The 19,218-nt window shown below is 39.7% G+C and overlaps 1 protein-coding gene across 1 annotated transcript; it reads left to right on the top strand.

Moving 5' to 3' along the window:
* The first annotated feature begins 1,963 nt into the window (after window positions 1-1,963).
* On the top strand, window positions 1,964-11,437 carry DNAJC12 (DnaJ heat shock protein family (Hsp40) member C12). The gene is made up of 5 exons (XM_054382430.1): window positions 1,964-2,041; window positions 4,974-5,052; window positions 7,386-7,525; window positions 8,701-8,902; window positions 10,680-11,437. Exons 1-5 carry the CDS (start codon window positions 1,964-1,966, stop codon window positions 10,772-10,774), a joined length of 594 nt encoding a protein of 197 aa, XP_054238405.1. The 3' UTR covers window positions 10,775-11,437.
* Window positions 11,438-19,218: the final 7,781 nt, after the last annotated feature.

The raw sequence follows: 19,218 nt of genomic DNA, 5'->3' as shown, positions 1-19,218 counted from the left end.
CTCGCTCTTTTTTTTCTTTTATTTTTTCTTTTAATAATGCTTTACTCTGTGAGTTGTTCCACTGAAGCCAGTAGGAGCACTAAAAGTCTCAGCCGTTACTCAGTATCAGTATTTTGTGTCCTACACATGCAAACTTTTAGATTGTGCTGTGGGACCCTGTATGCCCCAAGTTTTTGAAATCACCTGAGGAGAGGGATGAAAGTATGGTTATTGCTGCAGTTAAATCAAAGCCCCTGTTTGTTTTGTCTGAACAGACGAGTATAGACAGGATCAAGGCTTAAGCAAGCAAATTCCCTGTGGACAAGCAGCTTGCCAGTCTCAGTATTTTGTCATGTGAGTTCAGCTCTTGGATGTGCATTTCACCTACAGCACAGAAACAGCTACTGAAAGCTGGAGGGGGAAAGGGTTAAAGAGCTTTCCCTTTTCCCTTATGCAAATATGCCGGAAACACTTGGCCAGAACAGTATGTCAGGAGTGCTGTTAGGAAGAGGGACAGCTGTAGCTGTTTTTTATCCTCCCACCAAGTGCAGTCTATTTAAATATTTACATGATCTCTTGCTAAAAGCCTTTATTTTAGTTTTCTCTTTGTATTTTTTTCCTGGCAAATGGAGGAAAGGGAAAGATTTGCAATTGCTAATTCTTCCACTTTGTTGAGAAAGTGAAGCTATTGTTTTATTTACCCAGAAATATGGGAGTAGTGTTTTCTAACAGGTTTAAACACTTTCACTGTTTAATATTGTTTTTTTCTGTTTAATATTGTTTTTTTCTGCTTTATGTATTTTATGATCTTATTAGGCTATCTGGAACATACAGTGAAAACAGGAAATTTCAGACAATAAATGCTTGAAGAGAAAGCAGTGGAAGTAATATTATATGTAGATAATTCCAGAAGATTAGTAGTATAGATAATAAAATCGAAGACTTGTAAATGCAGGGATTATATAGACAGTATTTGAAAAACAGTTCTGAGTGTCCAACACATATCTGTTCTAGCCCTGGACATGCTCTGTGTATCTGTTCTGCATTCTGACTAGGTTACTGCATCTAACGCTGCATAACTGTTCATTTTAAGTGTTAGCTTAGACAGCAGTACTTAGTGATATGAAACATCTTGAAATTATAAAGCTGTTGGAGGGATCAGAAAAGTAAAATCAGAGCTGCTTAGGCTCCAGAAGAAAGACTTCAGTAAGTGGTTAGTATTACACCTAGGAAACCATCTTTTTAATCACAGAACACGCTACAGCTGTAGAGTCTACAGACTTTGTTGGACTGAGACCTTGATCACAGTTCAAAATTAAATATATTTAAGTACCATGTAAAGTGAGTTTTGCAAAGAATGTGTTTTACACACAATACAGACCCTCACTATAAAATTTGGAAGTAATTTTGCATGAGAGTCTCATAGCTGCAAGTATTTTGTATCGTCATAGTCTTAATTTTGTCAGACGTACAACAAAGACGTACAAGAGCTGTTTGTTATTGAAGAGTACTATGTCTGTATGCCTTAGTGTATTCTTAGGGTATTATGTATATTTTAGTGTCTGTAGGCTCAGGTGTAAGAAAGCTTCTAAGTGTGTGTCTGATTTGAGGTGGCTTTATGTGTGATGGTGTGATTGAAATGTCAAATGCAGATTTTAGTCATTATCCCAAGTCTTTTCAGTCCGGGCGATTCCAGCGGTTTGATTGCTGAAGTGACCTGGCAACTACAAGTCCCAGGGAGCACTGCCATCCACAGGTTCATGCAGCCGGATTGGCATCCTGCGGGGGCCAATGGCAGGCAGGGAGCTGCAGAAAACGCCTGCGTGTCAGCTGCCAGCCTCAATAAGCACTGGAGAGCGGTAGGCGGGAGTGCAAGTCGTCTGTTCCCTCGGGCTACTTTTAAAGCCCTGTGCCAGCTCGGTATTGAGGTTCTGTTCCACAGCCTCTGTGCAACGGCTGGGCAAAGCCTGCTGGAGCAGACTAGATGGATGCAATTCTGAACTGCAGACCGGATGACTTGGAAGATTACTACAACTTGCTAGGATGCGATGAGCTGTCTACGGTAAGAGCCTGCCCCACCTCCCCTCCAGGTTAATAGCGTTTGGAATGCACTTGCCCGTCTGCAGCAGGGATCTGGAGTTGGTTATCTTTGCAAGCAGGACTGTTAGAAATGCGTCGGGAACCTGCTTTCTTGACAACTTTACCTTTTAGTGTCTCCCTTTGTAGAGCTCTGTTTTCTGGTCTGTATACTGATAGTAAGAGCCTAGAGAAAGGCTTATATTAAGTGTCTTATAAATCAAGATCATATTATAGATACTGCTGAAATAATGGCTTATTCATTAGTTCAACATCTGATAAAATGTGATACAGTTATGAATCATGAGCCGATTGCGTACACTTGACAACATTCAAATGATAATTTGGAATATTTTTTCCATTTTAAAAGATGGAAAAAGTTATTTATATGCAACTAATACAATGAATGTTCATAGCTGTAGCTCACTAATAATACTGTTGAGTTCCTCAGTTTATATATATATATGTTTAACATTTATTAAGAAATTTATTCATTGCTTGGGAAGAAAACCCAAAAATCACATCTCTCTTTCATCATATTAATGAATTAAAAATGCTAATTTTTATAATATTCAAGTACTAGTTTTATTACTTTGTTTCAGTATCAGGTAGATACTTTGCAAGAGATTTGGCTAAACAATCGTTGAATGACTTGTAGTTAAAACAAGTGTTCTTCATAAAGTTGTCTTGCAGCATTTTTGGACAGTTTGAGTCAGTGGTTTGCTAATATTTGTAAATCTATTTTTTATATTAACTGGAATTGTAATTCGATTTTGGAAAAGGAATGTGGCTGATCTGCTGTAATGAAGGATATCCTCAGTGGGGATAAAAGCTGTCTTCTCAGTAAATTTCATCAGTCATTTCATCCCTCTGCAAGCGTGCTGCTTAATAAAGCCTCTTCGGTCTGCTACTGAAGGCAGTTAGTTCAGCGCCTCTCCTGAGGTAGCTCCCAAGAAGATATTCCAGCAGAGGGCGGTGTTAAAGTTTCTCTGCAGGCTTCTTTCACAGCTGCTGCTTCTCATTTTCTGCCTCACACTAAAAATTCCTTAACGGCTCAGCAATTAATGAGTAGTGCGAGTACATAAGATAATGATTTTTTCAATCATTGCTTAGAAATGAAATTAAAGTGATGGAATGAATGACACCTGAAAAATAATCTGTTGAGTGTTACTTGTTGGGAGAAGCAGCAGATGTTTCTAGATTATTTTTGACTTGGCAGTAGTATTTAAGCACACGTAGCCTCGGTTTCTACAGCTGTCCCCCTGTATTCAAGTAAACACACATGTTAATTCTGGGCTTCTTGTAGAATTGAGGTCATGGATACCTAGTTCATCTTCAGACTTGAAGAGAGGAGATGTAATCTACATTCTTCTTCCCAGGGCAATGCTATTCATATATAGTGTCTATTGGATACCTTTCTTGGTAAAACATCTCATTGAATGTTTTACAGAAATTTCATATATTTTGTATCAAATTCTATTAAATTTTTCCTTCTACTGATGTGTGTTTAAGCTGAAGACTTCTGCACTACCCCTCTGCTGCTGTACATATTTTAACTTTAAAGTTCCCCTTTATATGAACAAAGGTTAGAGATGGTAAGTAGCTCTACAGTAACCAGTTTCAACAAGTTTTCTGTACAATGTATATATTTTTAAGTGTTTTGCTGACTCCCTTGTCCTTCTGGAAGAAGTTACTGAGAAGAGTGAGAAGTGTAGAATTCTTACAATACCACTGTAGACCACGTTTTTCCCAGCACGTGGCAATGAAGTTTGACCAGCCAGGTGAGGAAAGTGTAATTTTATTCTAAACAAAATGTTATGAGTCTTAATTTTCAAATAAATAACTTAAATAGTATATGGCTCTATCAGAGTTTGGAGGATAAGAAATTATACAACAGCTTTTCTAGCAAGGGAAAAATAGCAGCTAACGTGTCAGGGCAAACTCTTGTGAAAACTGGAGCTGTGCTGGAATGGTATAAGGAAGTTTTGGCTTCTGAATTTTCGTAAGAAGCCAAGATACTTTGAAAAATATGAACATTTCAAAATCTAAGCTTATGGCTACTCCAGTTACTTCCTGTATTTTGTTAACTGTTAATATCTTTGATTTCCCAGTGGTTGTAATCCTTTGTGGTGCTATAAACTGTGAGGGAACCTGTAATTAACCAACATCTAATACATGCCGGTACTCTAATATTGATTATAGATTTATTCTATTCCAAGTCAACCTTTTTCCACAGCAAATTAGCTTTACAGGAAGAGTGTGAGCTGCTAGTTGTCTAGCTTTGGGGCATCCAAGATGGAAAGTGATGTGGTACTAGCTAAATTTTCTGTGAAGAGGATATGGAGAAAGGCAGCCAATCCCACAAACTGATCTTCAGCAATACAGAAAGTCTTTGCTTCTTGCAGTGAGACTTCATTAAAAAGTAGAGTTGATTAAACAAAGTGAAGAGCTCCTGGGGAGATGTTTGAGTCCCCATCACTGGAGGTGTTTCAAAGAGGCAGAGATGTGGTGCTGAGTGACATGGTTTAGCACCAGCCTTAGTAGAGTTAGAGAATGGTTGGGCTAGATGATCTTAAAAGCCAGTTCTATGAGTCTGTAATCCTATCTGAACCGATGCTTTTTGCCTGTGTGATCAAACGTGAGGGGAGGGTTTTGCACACACAATCTTTACACATTTTTCTTAAAGCGACCTTGGCATATAGGATGACTGAGCTTCAGAAAAACAAGGATAAGTTAAAAATAAGCAGTGTCACTGGCAGGAGATTGTTGCCGAATTTGTTGTATTAAAGCCTCTAAAACTGAGGTAGGAAAAAAGTCTTGGAGCATTCTTCGTTGTTCCTTTGAACCCCTTTCAAAAAGCACAGTTGAAAAATCTTTGTGTATGTCTTTACTCACTTAAATCTCAACATTCTGTTTAGGTTGAACAAATTATTGCAGAATATAAGATTAAAGCCCTTGAATGTCATCCCGACAAACACCCTGGAAACCCTGAAGCAGGTATGTATTCATCTCTGTTTAAAAACATTTTTTTCCCTTTAATTACCATGACTAAGATATTAAATTCACCCTTAAAACTTTTCTAAATATTATCTTTCTCCAAGATATTTTAATTGTCATTTGTACTGTGTTGTATTTAAATGGCAAGCTCTTTTCTAACTCTTGCATACTCCTAAGTGATAGAGCAAGACGACGCTTCTTGGATCTGTTTTTGACTGGTTGAGTGTTTTTTTTTTCCCTAGGCTTTTCAATTTTTTTCTTCTTTGTATGGTAGAACGTCTTTTAATCCAGAAAATTATTCATAGAGTGGTTCCCTCTCTAGACCTATGAAGTTGGCCTGCTTCCATGCTCAGTGGTATTCCAAGTGCTGTACTTGCACCAATGAGTTAATTTGCTTCCACGAACAAGGCCATCGTGAACACATTAAAATGTACTTTGGCTTCTTTTAATGTAATTTAATGACTGGAAATGAGGAGAGGCCAGCACCACATGAGTAGCCATCTGTTAGCAGAACAGCAGCTATCTTTTGGGTTTGTGAAGTGTGCAGTTCATCATATGTGTACTGGTGAAGCAGCACCAATGTTATCTGGAGACAGTCTGTCCCATTCATCACCGCACGATGGCTCTCCTTGGTGCTCACTGATGTCTGAATAGTTTATGTTCTTATAATAAAGATTGTTCTGATTGCAATTATGGGCCCCATCAAAAATCTGTTTTATAACAATTAATCAACATGAGAGGCACATGTAATTAATGCACAAAACTTTTCCTTTGGATTCTTCTATTAGTTCAACTATAAACTGAGCAACACAAGTACAGACTGAACCCTCCCTACCTGTGTGAGTTTGACATCATCCACATCCTCCTCTGAGAAAGCAGAGATGGGAATGTAGCAGATGTTAAATGAGACTCGTGTTCCTCAGTAGGGCTTGGCTTTCCTTATTGAGGTGCTGTCTGAGCCTGGGGGAAGGGGGGTGGAGCTTGTTATAGGGCAGAATAGATGGGATTCCTCACTTTGCAATTACTTGACAAGGAAAACCCCTGACCCTTGGTGCTTGAGAGACCATCCACAGCCTGTTAACAATAACATCACTAAGACTTAATTTCTTCTAAATGATAGCTCAAGTCCCAGTGTGACCACTGGAATCATCTTTGCAGAAAATTCTGCCTATTGCAGCAGGGAAGCAAAAGGCTATTCCAGTGCATGGTCCTGGCCTGGACTAACCCCCCATCTCATCCCATCCCCCAGTTAATTTGAACTAAATAAATCAAAAAGGGAGGCCAAGTGCTGAATTCTGAAGTAGCTTTGCTTATCAGGAAGAAATAGTTTATGCTCTGTTTACCTGAACGTGCTTTGTTTGTTAAATACATTTTTGCAGTACTGGTGAAAGTATATACTTTTTTAAATTTCATCAGCTAAACACTCAGTAAAGTGTAATTAAAATAGACCTTTTATTTGTTGAAAACTAGTAACACTAGAAAAAGAAAATAGAACTGCTTGCCCCCTCAATCTGTTGCCTGTTGTTTGATTTCTAGTTATCAAGTTTGATTAGTGTTTGGGCTTGTGTGTGTCAAAAAAGAAATTTCTCTAATTTGTCAACTGGAATAAATTAATAATAGATCACTGTAGCATAGGTGACTCATTGATTAAAATCTGAATCTTTATAACCTTTCTACAAATAGTAACATGCAGCTGCATCCTTAGTAACCATTTAATAAAAAATTACCATGTGGGGAGAAGGATGAGCTCTGATTTCATGCAGTCTGACATTCAAGACAACACTTCAGCATGTTTAGAAAACATACCTAATAATATGCACAAGTTACTTAATTTGAACCTTGTTTAGATGCCTCTTTCTCATCCATTTTACTTGTCTTTCTCCCCTGCTCATGTTTTCTGGGTGTTGTGCTTCGCTCTGGCTTCCTTGCTGCTGTGGACATCTGTTCCCTTGAAGCATTGCTGCTTAAGTTTAATTTCCCTTTTGAAGGCTGTCTGCAGGGGATGACTTGTGTCTTTGCCTGCTGTACGCTGCGAGTTTCTCCGGATGTAAATTTAGGAGCTTTGGAAGCTAATGGACAAACAAGCCTTTTAGCTTTCATTAGAAAATGCTACCAGTTGTCCCCCACAGGTGCTGTGATCTTAAAGCCTGCTAAAACTCTGCAAAGCTGTAAGCAAAACAACCATATACCTTTGTCACTAAGTTCTCCTTCTTGTCTCCTCTACTCTGTTCGCTCTAAGCCATTGTTGGCACCACCCTTTTCATACCTGAATTAATTTATTTGAAAGCAAATACTGGATTGATTTTTTTAAATCTTCTTGGTTTGTGTCCTAGTGGAGAACTTCCAGAAGCTGCAGCAGGCTAAGGAGATTCTTACTAATGAAGAGAGCCGAGCGCAATATGACTACTGGCGACGGAGCAAAATTCCTATTCCCTTCCAGCAGTGGGAGGCCCTCAGCCAGTCTGTGAAAACGGTTGGTGTTGTATACCTTTGGCCCTTCAGGAGCCCGGGGAGGTAGGGCTGATCCAGAGAAAGAGTTGTGGTGAGCGAGGGGATGTTTCAACACTGATGATGGGATTAGAGCAGAGTGTTCCTTCACTAAGGATGTTAAGGAAATGTAGGAAAAATTGGAGGGCTGTAGCAGCCCATTCACAGAAGTGTTTCAGGCTAGTGTTTTTCGAGTGAGTTTATCAAGTTGCTGCTTTTATGTGTACTATATGAAGTGTAACTTGAGGGCACTTTTCAAATGCTTCAGCACGCTTTGCTTTTGTAAGAACCTTTTCTTTCTCTTCAAGGCTAGATTAAAGCTAGGATCTTTGTATAATGTATTCTCCTTTTGTTATATTGCTTATCAGGTAGGTTTTCATGCTATCTGATTAAATAAAGACCTCACTGAAAAATTCAGAAAATAGGTTCCTTGCAACCCTAGGCTTCAAAGACATCTTTGGAGAGGCCCTCCTATGCCAATGGGATGATTTGTGACAGACACTTTCTGAGGATTCTTTTCTCTTCTACATTTGCTAGTGTGATAATTTGGTAGTCTGTTTGATTAATTAATTTTTTTCCTGCCTTACAGGGTGAATGATAGTTACAAGTCTGCATGGCCATATTTTAAGGCAGGAGAATAAATGTTTCCCCTTGACAGTTCTGTCCATTTAAATTCTGCTTACAAGAAGTTTGAGAGCCTCTTCAACTAAAACATTGTCAGAGCTTAAATGATTTCTAGAGGTATCCCATCAAGCTTAGTTCAATTCCAAACAGAAGTCGTTCTCTAGACTTCAGTAAAAAATCTTCCCAAATTGTCTTGCTTTCAGAGGGCACCTTGAAGTCGAAGACAGCTTTGAAGATGGGCATTTTATAACTCAAGTCCTCTTAAAAAAGGTCTGAAATCATGACAGAAGAAATTTAATAAAAGACCCTTATAATTATTTGCTGAGCTCATACATTCTCACCTGACATGAGCTATCTTCTCAAAAGGTATTTGCAGTGTGTAACCATGCTTTCCTCTGTCTCACTCACCTGCAAGCTTCTTTCTACTAGGTGCTTGATTTAACCATTTATTGCAACACATAAGAAAGAAAAGACAAATTCATTGGAAATCTCTTCAAGCACAGGAATTAGCTCTTTGTTATTTTTGCATTTCTTTAGTCAATGCACTGGGCTGTCCAAAGTAAGAAGGACCAAATGCTGGAAGCTCCTGACTTGAATAATAGCAGTAACGTAACTGATGAGATTTGGACCCAACAGCCTGAAAACAATGAGGATGGGTTGTCGGATGGGAACAGAGAGCAAGAAGATGTTGCAGTTCCTGATGTAAAACCACAGTCTTCCAAGAATCCAGACTCCCCAAGTAAGGGAAAACAGCAGTTACAGAAAATTGCAGTAGCCAGGGATTGGCCAAAAATGTTGATTTTTAGTCATGAGAAGTTTTTCTCCAGTATAATATGTTTAATGGGTAGCGTTTTCAATGTGGTTTTGGGTTGGGGTTTTGATCTTGTTGTTTAATTTTGAAGCTTTCAGGCTTCCTCTCTACCCCACGTTTGCTTGCTTGTTTACTAGTAAAACCAAAAATGAGAAGGAAAATACGAAAATGGAAAGTTGAATTTTGGTGCTATATCACAATGGGAAAAAAAAGGTGGGGGAGAGGCAACTATTCTCAGTGATTGAAAAAAAGAAAACACCAAACTTTAAAAACTATCGAATAAAAGACTTCTGTTGTTGTTACTGTTATCCAATATTCACTACTTCTGCACAGTTTGCATCCAATGAGTTAATGAGGAGTAAAAATTGGGACTTGAAGGCTTCTTTTGTAACAACAGTGCATGCAGCAGAATAAATGTGTATTTCACGAGCTGCCACCTGGGCAGGTGGTGTTTTCTGTCTGTTGTTTATGCTACTGTGTCTGAATCAAAGTTTACTTACTCCAAGGGCCACTCTCTGTCCTGCTTAATCCTTCAGGAATTTAATCACCTTAGGCCTTTGTTACTAGAGAATTATTGTTAAACAAAGTCATTCATTTCTTCCTACCCTGATCACACACAAAATGAAGTTGAACTGTGAACAGAGCAAAACCTCATTTAATCCCAAACACTTGTGGAATGCAGAAAAGAGATAAGGAAATGTAACACACAAATGTATGTGTGGCATACCTTAATGTCTTGTATTTAATAATTACACTCTAGAACATTATACTGGTTATTGTTTTTTTGTAATTAAATCATCACTGCATCCTTTTTAGAGCAGTTACAGTTGCAAGGAAAGAAAGGATCATTTTATTCCTTTTAATGGTGAGTGTTCTTTGCAGGCATCTTCTTTCTCTTCATTTTTTTTTAATTTTGATTTCATTTCCATAGATGTGAATGGGAAAAATATCAAGCTCATCAAATGCCCAACTTAATTTATCTACTGGCCATATATTTATATTTATTAATATATTAATTTTTATGTTAGTATTAGGATATCTTTTTAGGGCCTCTATGCACATCGGTGTCCATACTTGATGTTTGGGTGTTGATAGTGCTTTTGCTTTACTCCAGGAAAATTTATTACATTTGATTTCACTTTTAATCTGGGCTATTTTCAGTTGCTGTCTACTGGTCAGTAAAAGTTGTGGACTACAAAGCCACGTAGCTGTTTCAGTCTGAATAAGAGATTTTAACACTAAGTTTCATCATACAGGAACGTAAAATTTTAGTATCCACGCCCAGAAGTGATAGATAAATTGCAGAAAAACTCCTTTAGTTCCTTATATGTGGAAAGTGGTATCTGTACGTTCCCTCCACAGTGCTGCCTTTTATGTCCTTGGACATTTATCATGTCACTTTCTCTCTTTTCTTCTTTAGATTAAACAAAAGCAATATGTTCAGTTTTCCTTTGTATATGCTCTTTTCTGGACTACCATCACTCCTGTGGTTCTCCTTTGGACTCTTTCCAGATGAGGTTTGGTTTTTTTGCTTGAGTTCTTGTTCAAATGGTGCCAGGAATGCGGAGGTTGTGTCTGCTACTCAAGAGCACTGGAAGTGATCATTTTTTTCCTTACTTAGAGAGGAAGATTATTAAGTATTATTTCAAACAGCTTAGTTTTATGCATGTTTATAATAGTTTACTTGCATTTCTCTTTTTCCCAGGATTTTCCGAGGCTAATTACTGGCATTTGCGTTTCCGCTGGTCGGGGGATGCCCCATCAGAGCTTCTGAGGAAATTCAGAAACTATGAGATCTGAAATGCAGAGTAGACGAGAGCATGGAATTATCTGTTCGTCAGTTCAATATTCCTTTTTGTTAGCTGTTATAAGTTATTTGTGTTTTGTATTCATTTATTGTGATGTCAGCATTGTTGGAAGAAATGTCTGAATCCTGATTTGTTAACACATACTGTAAATGTTAGAGATGGAGTCTTAATGTTTAATAGGCAAATGTAATAAGCAAGGTCCATTTCAGTATTAACAAAGTGGCTTTGTGAAGTTATCTAATATCTTTTATATTGTCTGTTGTATTCTTCAATACTGTGTATGGAGTAATACTGTTCTCAATTCTGTGATGTTATAAAGCATGTACTACTGGTAGAATGCAAAGTCGGTGTAAAGACTCCAGTATATCATATTGTTCAGTGTTGATCTTCCAAAAGCTACACTGCAATGAATCTTAAACAAACTGCTTATTTCTAAATTACACACTCTGATGCACTTCTCCATTGCATGGGACTTAGTGTAGGGATTTATAGTGCACACTTGCATGATAGTATTACAAACTGAACTTGTTGAAAATTGTGATCATATGATATAGATTAAATAACCCTCTTATTGTCCAAGAAGGTCCCTGAGATAGATCAAGCATTCTTAAAAATCACTTACTTTCTATCTTAAAAGGTGTTTCTTGTACCAGTTATTTATTTTGGAAAGCAGTTTCCAGAACTTTACTTCTCCAATCAGAAGCTTTTTGCTTCTTAAGATTTATTGGTGGAAAACTGACAGCTCTTGTATGTGTGCCAGCATTGTTCTGTGGCTTAATAGTAATTTTCCTCCCTGCTCTGGCCTGGTAGACAGTTTTATCAGGGCTTTGTATGGTGAGGAATGAAGAATCTGGCCAGTCAGCTTTAATGCCTACAAAATCTCACATGAAAAGTTTTTGGTATTTTCGGCAGCTTTCAACTTCTCCATTGTATTTATTTATTTTGTATTTAGTTTCTTCTTTGTAAGCAGGGATAAAATGTTAGGTATTGGCCTCCTGGTTTTGTGCAGTCAAGAAGTTCCGTCTGCAACAAATAAAACCACATTCATACCCAAAGGGGTTGTTTTCAGTTTTTACATTGAAGCCTTCTACCCACCACAGAGATCCCTGTTGAATTTCTTGGTGTTTTTCCTGTCAGTTGGTCAAAGCTTAAGAGAGTCCAGCTATGATGTCTGTCTCTCCCTGGAGTCATGTTTGGCTCTCCTGTCCAGGAATATGATGTGCTAACTGACCTGCTATGCTTCTCCTGTTTGGTGCCTGTTTGCTGTAAACTGTAACACAAATGCCTGCCAGTGGAACCCTGGTACTGTGCATATTTTACTAACCTCATCACTCTCTCTATTCTGGTGCCAGGTTCTTTACCAGGGCTGATACCAGTGTTGATGCTAGTTGTACTAGTTTGTAAAAGCTGCAAGTGCTGGCGAGCCACTCATACAGCCATGCTGATCTTAGTTTTGATGGCATCAGTAGCAGTACCTCATCCTGCTCATTTCTCTACATGCTTTTTCCTTGCATGTTTTGCATCTGAAAACATTATAGAGATGAGTTTAATAATTCTCTGTAATATCTGCTAAATATAATCATAAATTTTCTTCTGGTGCCTGTACTGCTTTCTTTTATGTAAAAATATTTGCTCAAGAAAGACACTCATTTTGTAGGGAAGGGATTGTGAGGAGTGTCAAACAGTAGTAACAGAAGAAACTGCAAAGGATCCAAAGTAACAGGGTACAAATTCTCTCTCTTGAACAAGAAGATGGAACTGCAACTGGCTGAAGTACTCAGAATCAGATGGCAGCTGAGATTCTACTCTCCCTGTTTTACTTGCTCTTAAAAGAAGGTAGTTGGGTGGATAATTTAGCTGGCTAGCTTCCCTTGAGAACTGAGCATGTAACTGACCTCTGAACAGAAACTCATTTTTCATGTCATTAAAAGTGATGTCATTTATTAGCTAATTATGACATGGTTTATTTTGGCAAAGCACCTCTAGCTATTTGTTCTGGATGAATAATTGCAGATATTTGGAAGACTTAGCCAGTGGCAAAACTCATGTTTTGCAAGACACCTGCTAGAGATCAGTACTCTGATTTGCATTTGGTCTAGTGAAGGGGGCAGATTATTAACTGGTGCTCTAGTACACTGATGCAGACTCTTTTTCCAATACCTTCCCCCCTTCCCTGCCTCTATTTATGAATAACTTAAAACAGTCCAATTTTCTGTATTTATTAAATAAAGTTGAATCAACCTATTCCTAACAGAGCAAACCCAGAGGTACTGGAAACCAACAGGAAGCTGTAAAGCCTGTTTTGGTTTCAGACAGCGTTGGTGGGATCTGACCTGTGAGTTATTATGAAGCATTAACTGAAATAAGTAGGCAGCCCAGTTCTTCTTCATGTTAGAAAGGACAGAAATAAGCATCTGATGCATTACTCAGCTTTAGATCATTCATGGCCCACTGCTCAAGCATAAATAGGTTTCCTTTATATTTTTTTTTCAATAAATATTTACTATTCTTAGAAAATACTAAATTTCCATGCTAGTAGCTTGAAAAGATCCAGCAAATGTCAGACATAACATTATCCACAGCAATGTGGGGCCTTGACCTTTGCACAGGTAAGCACATACCATACATGCTTAAATATCATTTGGAGCAGGGGGGGATGTAAGAGTTCTCAAGCTCTGGCAGCACAGCCAGCTATACATTATTTGTCCGTGGCCAAGAGAGAAAAGTGGAAACGGCTGCAAAAGAGCAGTTGTGGGGTGGGGATTCATAGATTCATAGAATGGTTTAGGTTGGAAGGGACTTAAAAGATTGTCCAGTTCCAACCCCCACTTCCATGTGTAGGGACACCTCCCACTAGACCAAGTTGCTCAAGGCCTTACCCAACCTGGCTTTGAACACGTCCAGGGAGGGGACATCCACAACCTCCATGGGTAGCCTGTTCCAGTCTCACCACCCACCCTTACTGTAAATAATTTCTTCCTAACCTCCAGTCTAATATTCCCCTCCCTAAACTTCAAGCCATTGCCCCTCATCCTGTCACAAGACGACCTTGTAAAAAGTCCCTCCCCAGCACTCCTGCAGCCTGCTTCAGGTACTGGAAGACTGGGGCTTCTCCAGGCTGAACAGCCTCAGCTCTCTCCATAGGAGAGGTGCTCCAGCCCTCTAGATCATTTTCATGGCCCTGCTCTGAACCTGCTCTAGCAGCTCCATGCCCCTCTTATGCTGGGATCACTAGACCTGGATGCAGTACTCCAGGTGGGGTCTCAGCAGCGCAAAGCAGAGGGGCAGAATCGCCTCCCTTGTCCCATTGCATTTGATACAGCCCAGCACATGGTTGCCTTCTGGGCTGCCAGTGACCATTGCTGACTCATGGTGAGTTTTTATCAGCTGACACCCCCAAGTCCTTCTCCTCCACACTGCTCTTGAGCCACTCCTTACCCAGCCTTTATATTTGCTTGGGATTGCTTTGACCCAGGTGCAGGACCCTGCACTTGGCCTTGTTGAACTACATGAATTTGGCTTGGGACCACCTTTCCAGCCGGTCCAAGTCCCTCTGGATGGCTCCCTTCTCTCCAATCTATCAACTGGGCCACGCAGATTGCTGTCATCTGCAAACTTGCTGAGGTGCCTCCATCCCACTGTCCCTGTTGCTGACAAAGATGTTAAACAGCACTGATCTGAGTACCAAGTACCCAGAGGGACACCACTCATCGCTGGTCTCTTTTTGGACATTGAGCCATTGACTGCAACTCTCTGAGTGTGGCCACCCAGCGAATTACTTATCCAGCCAGTGGGACACCCCTCAAGTCCATGCTTTTCCAGTTTGGGGAACAAAAGCAACAAACACAGATACTATATATTAGAATCAGGGGCAAGTTGGGGGAGAAAGCAATTACCTCTAAGGATGGTAAGCTCCTATTTTCTTCCTTAACACTTCCAGTAACTTGTTTAGGTAGGTAACAAAGGGTCCTGAACCTTCTGGGTATCTGTGGCGTCTGACTCAGTGTGTTTCTACTACACAGTGATGGAGCATTACGCTTTGTACTTTGCTGGCTAGAGGTCTAAATGTCTTAGCCTAGCTTGGCATGAAAATAAACAGACCTGTGATGTAAGCCTAGATCCTCTGGAGCCTAGTCAAAAGTATTGATTAAACCTGGCCAGTGCTGGATTTGTGAGGGCTGATAAGATTTCAACTGGAAGTTACATGACAGTAGTTGGGAGCGCAGGTGAATGACGATGATAACAAAACACAGAGAATAGGTTATGTTCTTTAATACGTGTTTCTAGGTCTCTAAAATGGTATCAGCTGGATTTCAATATCAGCAATTAAGCAGCTATTTAGCCAGCTGTTGGTAATGAAACTGAAGAGCACGAGGAGGGGTGTTAGTGAATGACAGAAAGTTAGTATGTCGTTAATTACTGCTGTAATGCCTGTTACTGTGCAAATGCTGGATATAAAAGATCAGTGATGTTCCAGTTCTTCACGTTTTGGTTTGCCAGCATTTGCCAAATTGTTTTGACAACATTGCTCAAGTAGCAATGTAAAACTTTTGATGATGAATACAGACAAAATTCAGCTGAGTAATGCTGACTGATAGATAAGGTCATTTCTTGAATGCTTGTTTTCATCCTTGCATGGGTGGAGGTGAGGGAATGTCAGTTTGTTCTTACTTCTGCAGTAGAAGCAAGCCTTCTGATGATTAAACCAGATACTAGGTAGTTTTAATTTCCTGAGTACGGACATTGCTATCTTACAATTTCATATCCTGAAATGAGAGACAAGCCTGCTGGGAAGGTAAGCGGTGAAGCTGATGAAATTACACAGCAAAAGATAAAACAACTCAGCAAGGTGCCAGCCTCTATCCCCACCAGATGGTGTGATATCTGCCAGTTTGTACTGCATATTTTATTGCAGCCCAGTGTCCATGCTCATTCTGTTCTAATAATTGACAAGTTTCCCCATGAGCTGGGCACTCTTGTTCCTTCTTTCACCTTTACTGGGTTAGTGTCTTCTCCTCATGTTAATGAAGATGAGACTCCTCATGGGCTCTGCTTGTCCTGGCTCTGGAAGGCCTGTGTCTGAGCCATTGCACTGGTGCACAACATAGACTGGGAACCGCTACAGGTGTTAGGTCTCTGATGGATATCATAACCTGTCACAGGTGATGGATGCTGGAGCAAACAGAGTTTCTTTCCCTATATTCCATCTTCATTGCGGTTTGCTCTTGCTCCCATCTTCTGTCAGGGCAGTAAGGGAGAGGTGTTACTTCTACAAAATGGAATTTGCTGCTGATGGTTGGAAGCTTTCCAGTCTTGATTATGATGTGGTTCTCAGTGCTTTTGACAAAACAGTTTGCTGGCTGCTTTGTTGAAACTGCTTCTCTGAAAATATTGAAGGCCTCTTAGAACCAAAAGCAGACAGCTTCTCTAGGGAGATGCAGTTTGACTCTTGGGCATCAATTACAGAAAATTCATTTACTTTGTCAGGATTGTCACAGCTGGTCTTTTACCAGCACTTAATTTCCATGGAACCCCCAAATTTATGCTGGGTGGTAGATTTACAGCTCCTCCTCTTTCTCATAGTCAGCTTTGTTTGAATTATATTGAGAATCAGCAGAAAGGTCCACCCAATTAAGAGCTTGTTGCAGCTAGTTAGGCCTGGGTGTCTCTGCTGCTTTCTGTTACTTGAGATTTGCTCTTTCAAAGAATCTGAGTCTTTCCCAGGATTCTGATGTCCATCCTTGGTCTGTCCTTGCCAAAGGATCAGACTGCTTGCATCAGTGTGGATAACTGATGATAAAAGGGAGCCCAAACATCTTAAGCACCTCTTTGCTTAGCTGGCTGGGCGGCATTGATCCCTGAAGGTAGTGTGCAGGGAGCCTGAGCCAGATTTACGAAGGAAAATTGTACCAAGTGGTAGAGACATGGGGAAGTACCATGTTGAGCCCATCTGTACCATTTGGGGTCTTGACTCCAGCACCAGATTTTTACTGCTTTGCTTTCTCAGTCTTACAGATGAAGTTTAAAAAGGTAAGCAGATCAGAGCAGTAGCACTTGAACTCCTTCACTTTTCATCTCTATTTTGTGGCATAGGAGTCAAGAGGAGACTATCAGAACACTAGTGCTGCTGATGTGTGGAAGTCCTTTCTTCCGTAATTTCAAAAAAGTAACGTCAACTAAATTCAGATGGTTCTTCTCCTTTAGTGCCTTGACAAGAACATTTTCATAAATCTTGCTGAAGGGCAAGGGTGGGAAATAACACGGGTGTTCACTATTCATCTTTTATTTTTCGACTGCAAGTTTTAGGAAAAAACAATTTCAAGGAGAAAAGGCTCACTGAATGCAAATGTTTCCTTAGATAGAAGGGATTTTTGTTGCTTTTATGACAGACTGGCCTTTTATTTTTGCTGTTGATCGTTTGACATTTCCATCACCAGCAAGGTCCCGGTCTCAGAAAAAAGACATCTCAGAGTTGCAAACTTACTAATAAATATTCATTGTGTTGGTGATTTTTTTTCAGATCTATTAAAGCAATGAAACGTTTCTTATGGAACACTTGAAGTGGTCAGTAAAAGCCTGGCAACTTCTTCAGTGATGCAGTAGAAAAGAAGGACTTAGTGCAAAGCTTGCCCGCTGTGTTTAATATTTTGACTCTTTTAACACTGTCATTTTATTAACTTGGAATGCTACCCAAAACTGCATTACACAAAATTAGTTTTTCTCATCTGTTCCAGATTATAGAGGTGTGTGGGATCTTTGAGTTATAAAAGAAAAATGAAGAGTTTAAATTCCTGACCGATTAAACACATCAAGCCCTATATGTGGAAAAGAAATTATGTATGTTTTTTTAGTTTATCTGCAATGTGCATACTCATTAAAATTGATAATTTACAGAGTACCTAACATGTTGTACTGGTCTAAGCACCAAATTTAAGCTGCTGTTAGAATACAAATACACTAAGGTGAAAGTAGCATGAGTGCTGCACTGAAGCAAATGATGCTTAAGTTGGTACTTTTGAATTTAAAAACTGCCTCTTCTGCAAGGTCTGAGATACTGATTCCAGTACCCCTTGGCATGTACCTTCACATGTGAGAACTTAAGGGAAATGCCAAAATGTTGTGTCCATGTGTTAAACAGTACCTTGTTGGCTATTTACTAGTTTAAGATTCCCTCTAAAGTGTAATGTCTAATGTGGTGCCTTAACAGGAACAAACACCGAAACGTGAAGTCCCTAGAGGACTTGCTAGGGAGCACTTTAAAAAAGTTCATTTTGCTGCCAGCTTAAACAATTGTTTGTTTGTCCCCTCTTTCTTTTATTTTGCTCTGTGCAGGGATATTTCAAATTTTTCTCTTCTTCCTCTGCCTCCATTTTCTGATTAAATTAAGCTGAACTAATAAAAACATGCTGCTAGAAAGAATGAGCTTGCATGTCTGTTTGTGTTGGGGTTTTGTTTGTCTTTTAGAAAGAGAGGAAAGAAAAATGGTTGTTACTACTGTAGCCTATTTTGGCATCTGTGGAAACGGCCTATTTCTTATTTCCAGTCTTCACTTACTTGACTTTTGCAAATTTTTCCATCTTTTCACTAGTGTTGAGATTGGTGGTGAAAGGTCAGCTTAAGTCAGTCAGAAAGAGGGAATGTGTGTGTGTATGTAGGGGAAAGTGCCTTATTACATTTTTTCCTGGTAATTAATTGCGTAACTTCTGTAGGTTTTCTCCTCTCATTGCCAGACTGTGGATGTGCACTTTATGCCTGTACAGAAGGCCATAAAACATTGCAGGTCTAGGAATAATCAGACCAGCTTCCTTCATGAAAGGGGAGGCCTGGCAAAGCAATGTAGAGTAGCCTGCTGCTGGCAAGCTATTATTTATTTTGTACCAGCTGTAGGACACAGAGGCTGGACAAATAGCCCTTTGGGCAAGTCAGGACAGTGTTCACATGTAATGCATTGAATTGATCCTGAGCTTTGCACTTGGCAGTGCCTGTCTTGTCTACAGAGGATGTAGAAGGTGAGCTGGGGGAAGAACACTGATCCCATTGAGCCTTTCTCCTGCCTCTACCAAGTGGTGTTCATTACAGGTGTTTTGATGCACTGCTGGAAACACCCTGAGAACTTTCTTTGGTACTACTTCTTGATAGAACCATAAAATTGTCAGGGTTAGAAGGGACCTCAAAGATCATCTAATTCCAACCCCCACTGCCATGAGCAGGGACACCTCACAGTAGGTCAGGTGTCAGAGCCTCCCCCCATCCAGCCTGGTGTTAGAAACTTCCAGGGGAGGTGCTTGCAGGACATAAATAGTAGAGAATTGCTCTTATTGCTGTTGACGCACGTTTAGCAGAGAAATGAGACATAGGGAGTAAACTTGAACGTTTTAAGAAAAGTATGACCAAAAAGGTAAGAAGAAAAACAAGAAAAAGCCAACCCCCACGGGC

This window comes from Indicator indicator, chromosome 7 (assembly GCF_027791375.1).
Source record: "Indicator indicator isolate 239-I01 chromosome 7, UM_Iind_1.1, whole genome shotgun sequence".
Taxonomy (NCBI): domain Eukaryota; kingdom Metazoa; phylum Chordata; class Aves; order Piciformes; family Indicatoridae; genus Indicator; species Indicator indicator.
This window is presented reverse-complemented; position numbering and strand designations above follow the sequence as displayed.